This window comes from Achroia grisella, unplaced genomic scaffold (genome assembly GCF_030625045.1).
Source record: "Achroia grisella isolate CSIRO2021 unplaced genomic scaffold, CSIRO_AGI_Agris_v1 utg146, whole genome shotgun sequence".
Lineage (NCBI taxonomy): Eukaryota > Metazoa > Arthropoda > Insecta > Lepidoptera > Pyralidae > Achroia > Achroia grisella.
Genome location: NW_026712636.1, coordinates 2,896,259 through 2,905,514, shown reverse-complemented (window position 1 = coordinate 2,905,514; position 9,256 = coordinate 2,896,259). Strand labels below are relative to the sequence as shown.

The following is a 9,256-nucleotide window of genomic DNA, read 5'->3' as shown; positions in this document are numbered from 1 at the left end:
CTCAACTCGGTGCAATGATTCCTGAGTTTATTTTCGTCATAACAAAATTTATTCTCTCTGTCTACAATTGTACTAATATTATAAACACGAAACTTTATGAGTATAGATGGACAGATACATGGATGGATGTTTGTTACTCTTTCACGCAAAAACTACTGAACTGATTTTGATGAAACTTTAAAGTAATATAGTTTATACATCAGCATTACACATAGTCTGTAAATTTAATGTGAGTGATACCGATTTTATACGATACGAATTTAATGTGAGATATAACATTTTGGTAATAAATAAAGTTAATATAACTAGTCTTTTTTTAATAAATAACAAAATAACAAAATCTATATTAATCTTCATACCGTAGTTACAACACAAATACTTGTTTCCATACTTAATATCCAAACGAGATATTGTAATAAAAATATTAAAACTATAGAAAAAGAGGATAAGCTACTTTTATATATGCCTGCCATTTACTAGACAATTACTTAAACATATATCCATTACTTGCTATTTATTGCATAGGTCCACTATAATCTAAATAAAACAGTCAATGGTTATGCACCATTTCGTTTGAATTTTCGTTGAACATTTTCCTGGCAGCAACTCAGCTACAGGTATATAAGAGAATGCGAGAGAATATTCATTTTATAGTGGTTATATCTACGTGTGCTTAAAGGCAGTACATTTGTTACAATGTTTAAATTCCTCGTTTGTATTTGTTTGACGCTGATGGTGTTTTGTGAAGCGAAAAACATAGATAAACCTATAGAAAAGCCGGCTGGACAAGGTTAGTTTTTGGCTTGCAGTGTCCATGATAAAAGATTCTTTTTGAAACCAAAATCTCAGGTTAAAACTTATCTAAATTAAATCAGAACGAATTTTAGAGAACAGAGCAAGATTGCATTCAAAAGGCATATCTTTATCTGTGAATGAACAAAACATTTTTTAATTTTTATATATATTTATACTAGCTGTCCCGGCAAACGTTGTTTTGCCATATAAATTAAAATCGTTTTAAAAAATAAGGATTGATGCGAGTAGCTTAATGGAATATTACAAAAAAAAATTTTTGCTCCTAAAAATAAAAAATATAATGTTAGGAGTGGATAATCCTTATCACTTAGGGGTATGAAAAATAGATAATACCCGATTCTCGGACCTACTATTTCATAAAAATCGATCAAGACGTTTCGGAGGAGTATGGTAACTAAGCTTGTGACACGAGAATTTTATATATAAAATACGTTTATGCCACGCACAACCATATTGTGGAGTCAGCTTGCAGCAATGGTATTTCCGAGTGATACGATATTGAAATCTTCAATTGAGCTTATTCCTTTTTAAAAGCCCGACAACGCAGTTGCGATTTCCTTTGTCTTGCTGGTGCACATGGGTAGCTGTGATCACTTACGAGTGTCTCACCTGCAAGCCCATTTATCCCCATCATCATCATCAGTCAGTCCACTGCTGGACATAAGCCTCCCCCAATGATATCCACGATGATCGGTCCTGCGCTGCTCGCATCCATCGCCTTCCAGCGATCTTGACCAGATCGTCGGTCCACCTTGCTGGAGGTCTTCCCACGCTGCGTCTTCCGGTCCATGGTCGCCACTCGAGGACTTTATTGCCCCAACGGCCATCTATCCTACGAGCTATGTGCCCTGCCCATTTATATAAAAAAATCTGTTTATGTTGTATATATGTATCTTTTATTTTTATGGCTCTACAATTTATATTGTTATGCATTATAGGAAGCATTTAAAAAGATATATATTTATTATTATGTAAGTATATTTATTTCGTTTTTATGATGCCATATTTACCTTTGGTAGATAAATATTATACCTATAGGTTTACCTTTCCCAGCGCTAGAATCAACCCCTTCTGTTCTTAACCAAAGGTTAAATGTTAGAATCCAGTAATGACATTAGCTTCACATATTATATAATTTGATAATTGCAATTAAGGATAATTTAATGAGAAATAAATTGTTGTAGTTTTATTTTATACTAGCTGTGCCCGCGGCTTCACCCGCGTGAAATTTATAGCCTATATGTTATTCTGATTTATAAGCTATGTTATTGTAAAGTTTCATGAAAATCCGTTCAGTAGTTTTTGCGTGAAAGAGTAACAAACATCCAAACTCACAAACTTACGCGTTTATAATATTAATAAGATGTATATATATAGGTAAAAATAAATAAAGAAAAAGACTTAGAATACAGCGATACATTAGGAACGTCAAGACGTTGAAGTATACACAAAATGTACAATAAAATAACTATAAATTTATTTACAAATCATTACATAGTCGCTGTCGCTGTCTGTCCCTATTTATGCTTAAATCTTTAAAACTACGCAACGGACTTTGAAGCGGTTTTTTTTATAGAGTGATTCAAGAGGAAGGTTTATATGTATAATATATGTACACCCGTGCGAAGCTGGGGTGAGTAGCCAGTTTAGAATATAATAAAATACATTTCCGATTAGCCAGTACAGTGTACAACATAATGAATTATGAATCTGTGTAACTTCTTTTTTAAAACCACAGATTATGGCATAGATTCAAATATGTTTAATTGTCATAGAGCAATGTTTTCGTAAAATATAGTGGTAATTACTCTGTGATTATCGTAAGGGAAACTCCAGCAAACATTATATTGTTATATCGGTAATTTCATATAACATTTTCCTTGTTTTGCCAACGTACTTTCCTGTCTCATACTTAAGAAGTTATATGAGATACCTATATAAATATTCGATGATAGTAGCAAGTATACATGTATACTAGCTACTCGCCCCGGCTTCGCTCGGGTGTACATGTATTATACATACCTTCCTCTTGAATCACTCTAACCGTTTCACAATCCATTGCATAGTTTTAAATATTTAAGCATACATAGTGACGGACAGACAGCGACAGCAACTTTGTTTTATACTATGTAATGATGATATTCAAATGGTAAAATAGTTTAAAATTAAAAACTTGTAATTATAATTATTTATACATATTTTATATATATGTCTACAAGTACTATATAGTATTTGTATATGTATAAATATAAAAAAAAAGTCATAAATTAATAATTTTATGCATTAGAATAGTTCGGAAAAACGTTTCAAACATTTATTACTGAGTATGTTTTTTTTACGAAAAATAAAAAAAATCATTTCCGAATGTCTCTGAATTCTTTAGTCGGTACTCATAGTTCAAGCGGTTAACGGTTTTTTTAATCAATTACATATTTGTGCTTGAGAAAGTGGAGCTAAAGTTGTGTGTGAATGGGATTCAACACACAATAGTAAATATATGATTGTATGAACAGTTGTGGGGTATTTTTATTTTTATAATTTTGAAGGTAACAAGTAAAACAAGAATAAATAATAAACATGGAAGGCAGGTATGCGTGTTTATTCATGGGAATGATAACTCAATTGTATATTACTATTATTATCATCATTGCCTTGCCTTTATGCCATCATTTGGGGTCTGGTTTGGTGCAGCATGATTTCTTCAACTGATTCCACTAATAGAATCGTAGCATCTAAGCTTATTCTTCTTTTATACGTATCATCTTTCACTCAGTCTATAATAGAAATATTCCATAACGCTACTTTAAATTGTAATATTGGTCACCCTATTCTCCCAAGTTTGAATTTAAAAATTAATCTGCATTATTATAAACATGTATAATATTAATTTGAAAAGAATACGATCTGAATTTCTTGTCAGTTCTTCTCATCTCGAAATCATTCCGAACTGACGGTAGATTTGACATATCATAAGAGTCTGTAATAGACCTACATGAATAAAGATATTTTGAATTTGAATTTTAATTTTAATAAGGAGCATGATATTATTGACTATATGCGGGCTAGGAGTAACCTAACATTGAGGGTGACGCAGCTAGAGTCGAATCACAACGCGAGTTTCAAGGTGTTTGTGGCATATTGATAAATCTAATCCTCCTAATAAAGATGGGTGACACTGCATGTTGTCAACTCACCCGGCCGGCCAGCGGTGGTTCTGGGCCAGACGGATAAGGTCTGCCTCGGTGTCACTGTTAGGCAAATTTTAAAATCTCGGCTGGAGTGGTACAAAAGTGGAAATTAAATAAATATTATAATATTAAAGTAAATTAAAAAGGCACAGACGAATATGTCTGTGGAAAATTGTATTTAAAAATAAAAAAAAAGGTGTTTGTGGGCCGGGTCCCCACCAACTTGCTGCCCACCTTCATGAAGGGGGACTACTGGCCAAAGAGTGTGGTGTATCGGCCCTACCGTGGCGGATTGCCGTCATCGGAGCCGTGAATATGGAGACAATTATATATTAATGTTATAATATTCATTCATATGTATGTTAGTCTGTAAGATATTTATAATGTGGGTGATTAGTAGCCTGAAATAATAAATATATAAATGGAAAAACAAATTAATTTAATCTTAATTTTTCAGCAAAACAAGAAAGGTGTTACGTTAAAGAATTGAATACGGTACTACCATTCAATAAGACGTACACTCCACCAGATGGTCGTATATGTGCACAGTATATGTGCAACAAAAATGAGACCATATCTGTTAAAAAGTAAGTACTTTAATTAGAGAATAACAAACGTATTTTTTTATATATTAATGTATATTAATAACTACAATAATCTATCTATTTTTTTTATGAAACTGAAATGATAATGCTGACTAGCTAAAATAAATTTATTTTTTTCAAACTATTCTAATACTGTTATGGGTACTAGACAACTGATATAAATATATATATACATTTTTTGTATATACATAATATACATAGAAAACACTCAGAATAACCCATATAAACAATAATTCTAATACAAATGTCTCTACCGTGCTAGGAATCGAACCCGTGACCATCGGAAAATAAAGCGGCGTAGTCAACCACTAGACCCCTGAGACCGTCAAATACTTACGTACTTCTTAATAAATTACAGATGTGAAGTCATAGAACTAACTAAGGGCTGGGAGAAATTCGAGGGCGTGAAAACCGAGCCGTATCCAGCCTGCTGCGATTTCGCTTTATTCACTGGAGACGACTAATTAAATAAAACTTATTTATTATTAATTTAATCAATATTATTTTTTTATTCAACGTCCTTTCTGTAATTTACGCAGCGTCAAAATTGAGAAGAGATTAAGAAGAGATTGAAACAGGACTTCAATGTTTTCTTCTATCGACCTCGTATTCCTTATACAAATCGAGACTAAATATATATTTATATTTAGTTATATACATATAGAGTTCATCTTAAAGGTTATCTATAATACAATATTAGGATAGAGAATATCTCATGATGGGCTAACTGACCTGACCTCATGCTTATCTTATCAACCTCCTCTGGTGCTCTGCCATCGTAAACCGTGCGACATCGGTTTACGCTGGCAGGTATACCTGTGGCGAATTTACTATTATCGCGCGGCAACACCGTTGCCTATATGTTGGGCTAAAATGGACTTGTATCCAGAGCCGTAAAATATTAAATAAAAAATATAAAAAAAAGCTACGCCAAAACAATAAAATAAGACCGAATCACTTTCTTGTATATATATTTTGTAAATAGTTCATCAATATATACAATGTAAATAGCCATCACTGGACTCATTATTTCACATCCTCCTTTCCTGCTGCTGCTACAATACAAGGAACACACAATAAACATAAATAATAGTGGCTCCAAGGAGCCTATAAAAATATTTCCATTGATTGAGAAAGACCATTCTTTTGTTTTCTAGATGACGTAGTTTGCAAAATATTCAATGTAACTGTTAAAGCAAACGAGCGCTACTCTACTACAGATGGAAGCTGTGTGCAGTACATTTGCGATCAATTTGGCAGCTCACTCACAAGATTGTAAGTCTTTTCATCTATCGATCTTGTAGGATTACGTTTATTTATATTTATACTAGTGCATAATCGGACGAGATTACATGTTTGTTTTAGTATCTAAGAGTGCCACTAGATGGCGTTGTTTAGTTTTATACTTTCTTTCTACATCACGCTATTTATATTTTTTTTGAACACATATAGTCTTTTAATAATTATTAATTACATACCCCCTTTGATCGATCCCCCGTCCAATTCAAACGGGTATCGAAATTGCGACGGCCTGAGCCGAGGTTCGAACCCCTAGTGGTGCCCTCAGACTAAAGTCGTATCCGCCAGGCAGGAGTTGGCTTTCAGCCGCTCCATAAGTCCTTCCGCGGGTTTGGAGTGCCATCTGCACTCGCCCCCTAACGTCCGGTGAAGCTGTAATGGCCAGCTACGGCCAACTACATTAGAGTAGTCCGAAAAAAAAAATTATTACATAATATAACAACCACTGTGGAAATGTTTCTGTAGTTAAATTTATTTAACTACCCTAATCAAAGTACACCTTACACTTACACCAGTACCCGCCCCGGTTTCGCACAAGTGTAGATATGTATTATATGATGTATTATACATATAAAACTTCCTCCTGAATAACTCTATCTATTGCTAAAACTGCATTAAAAGACGAAAACATTAATGGACGTATCCTGTTTTGACTGCTATTTCTCACCCCTCAACCCGAAACAACTAACAACGTAAACTACTTGGTCGCTAAAATAAATGAAACAGAGGCATGTATATTTTTTTTTAATGTTTTTTTTTTTGACATGTCGATAGCACTGCTTTGTAATTCCAATAAAACCAAAGTCGAAATTTTAAAAAGTGTAAAATTTTAATCATCTTTCCCCCTCAAATTTTGTTAGACCAGCTGAACGCCTAATCCCGGGCAGTAACCTGCATTGATATACATATAAATAAAATTGGAGTGTCTGTTTGTAATATTGAAATAATTTTTATTACATTCATATGCGAATATAAATACGGTACATACACCGAAATAATATTTTTTACAATGTTTGTCTGTCTGTCTGTTTGTTCCCGCTAATCTCTGAAATGGTTGGACCGATTTTGACGGGACCAACCATTTCAGAGATTATCCGGAACAAACAGACAGACAAAACTTGTAAAAAATGTTATTTCGTTGCATGTACCGTATTTATATTCATATGCATGTATTAAAAAACGGTTATTTCGATATTACAAACAGACACTCCAATTTTATTTATATGTATAGATTTAGGTTGCCATTAAATAAGAATAAATATTATATTTACTGCCATAACTTTAATACCATGAAAATCTTTCAGATGTAACATTTACCTACCATCCAAAGGCTGGACTTACGTCGAAGGCGACCTGACCAAACCCTACCCAGACTGCTGCGGTAATATTGTAAAAACATCACTTCTGCCCCGTCCAGTGCATCACTGAAACATTATTAACTAATTAGAACAAAGAAGTAACAACAGATCTACTGTGGAGTCTAATCTCAATATAGATTGCGGTCCAATCCATTATTGTTTTTTTTAATCCTGCATAAACTACATAGCGCCATCTAGTCCCTAGCTAAACAGAGCTTGTGATATGGATATGGATGTGTATACTAGACAATTGATAGAAATATTCCAAATTTTTTTTGTAAATCCATACATAATATATGTATGTACCTGAAAAATATCCACACCAATACTACAATCATATTCATTAATACAAAAGGTAAACCTCTCTCGACGTTTCGACTAGGTTGTCTGTGGACTCTATCTGTGGACACCAGATGACTGAATTGACGGCGATGTCGATGTAGATAGGTGTTTAACATAGTTAGAAATGTAAGTAATATTAGTTCATCATCATCATCATCATCGCAGCCCGGAAGACGTCCACTGCTGGACATAGGCCTCCCCCAAAGATCTCCACGACGATCGGTCCTGCGCTGCTCGCATCCAATGCCTTCCCGCGATCTTGACCAGATCGTCGGTCCACCTTGCTGGAGGCCTTCCCACGCTGCGTCTTCCGGTCCGTGGTCGCCACTCGAGGACTTTACTGCCCCAACGGCCATCTGTCCTACGAGCTATGTGCCCTGCCCATTGCCACTTCAAAGTCGCAATTCTTCGGGCTATGTCGGTCACTCTGGTTCTTCTGCGGATCTCCTCATTTCTGATTCGATCACGCAGAGAAACTCCGAGCATAGCCCTCTCCATTGCCCTCTGAGTGACTCTGAGCTTATTGATGGGGCCCATAGTTAGCGACCACGTCTCTGTTCCGTAAGTCATCACTGGCAACACACATTGGTCGTAAACCTTCGTCTTGAGACACTGCGGAAATTTGGACGAAAAGATATATCGGAGCTTCCCGAACGCTGCCCATCCGAGTTGGATTCGACGATTGACCTCTTTCTCGAAATTGGATCTACCTAGCTGGATAGTTTGCCCTAAGTATACGTAGTGATCGACAATTTCGAGTGTAGAATCTCCGATTTTTACGGGAGCAGGTACGACATGGACGTTTGACATAATTTTCGTCTTGTCCATGTTCATTTTAAGACCTACTCCTTGTGAGACTCTACTGAGGTCTTCGAGCATTTTGCTAAGGTCTTCCAGGGTCTCAGCCATGACCACGATATCGTCGGCAAATCGAAGGTGATTGATGTACTCGCCGTTAATGTTGATGCCCAGCCCGCTCCAGTCCAGAAGCTTGAAGACATCTTCCAACGCAGCGGTAAACAGCTTTGGCGATATAACATCGCCTTGTCTGACACCTCGCTGCAGTTGGATAGGCTTCGAATTCTGGTCGTGGAGGCGAACTGACATAGTGGCGTTTTCATACAAACATTTCAACGCTTCGATATATCGATAGTCAATTTGGCACCGCTGGAGAGACTGTAGCACAGCCCACGTCTCGATCGAATCAAAGGCTTTTTCATAGTCCACAAACGCCAAGCAAAGTGGCAGGTTGTATTCTTCGGTCTTCTGAATTACCTGCCGCAGCGTATGAATGTGGTCTATGGTACTGAAGCCTTTTCGGAACCCGGCTTGTTCGGGAGGCTGGAAGTCGTCAAACCTGCGCGCGAGACGATTCGTGATGACTCTCGAAAACAACTTATAAACATGGCTCAGCAGTGTTACGGGTCTGAAATTCTTCAGAAGCGATTTGTCTCCCTTCTTGAAGAACAGAACCACCACACCCCTTTGCCATGCTTGAGGCGTTTTGCCCTCGAGGATGACGGAGTTGAATAGCTTCTGAAGGATTCGTAGAACAGGTCCAGCCCTCAGAAGCTCAGCAGTAACTCCATCATCGCCCGGCGCCTTGTTGTTTTTAAGTTGTTTAAGAGCCATACCAATCTCGTACAGG

At 36.1% G+C, this 9,256-nt stretch overlaps 1 protein-coding gene across 2 annotated transcripts; it reads left to right on the top strand.

Moving 5' to 3' along the window:
* The first annotated feature begins 652 nt into the window (after positions 1-652).
* LOC131855636 (uncharacterized) lies at positions 653-7,399 on the top strand. 2 transcript variants are annotated; one of them, XM_059206931.1, is made up of 3 exons: positions 653-790; positions 5,767-5,884; positions 7,213-7,399. In XM_059206931.1, exons 1-3 carry the CDS (start codon positions 697-699, stop codon positions 7,334-7,336), a joined length of 336 nt encoding a protein of 111 aa, XP_059062914.1. In that variant the 5' UTR covers positions 653-696; the 3' UTR covers positions 7,337-7,399. The 2 variants fall into 2 exon arrangements, with proteins under 2 accessions (XP_059062914.1, XP_059062915.1); XM_059206932.1 differs by lacking the exons at positions 5,767-5,884; positions 7,213-7,399 and adding exons at positions 4,462-4,591; positions 4,968-5,078.
* Positions 7,400-9,256: the final 1,857 nt, after the last annotated feature.

What these genes read in the sequence shown, in the direction of transcription:
- LOC131855636 (XM_059206931.1), top strand. Translation starts at nt 697, where the DNA reads ATGTTTAAATTCCTCGTTTGTATTTGTTTGACGCTGATGGTGTTTTGT. An exon ending in AGAAAAGCCGGCTGGACAAG is followed by an intron (nt 791 to 5,766) that starts GTTAGTTTTTGG and finishes TTTGTTTTCTAG; the next exon opens with ATGACGTAGTTTGCAAAATA. An exon ending in GGCAGCTCACTCACAAGATT is followed by an intron (nt 5,885 to 7,212) that starts GTAAGTCTTTTC and finishes AAAATCTTTCAG; the next exon opens with ATGTAACATTTACCTACCAT.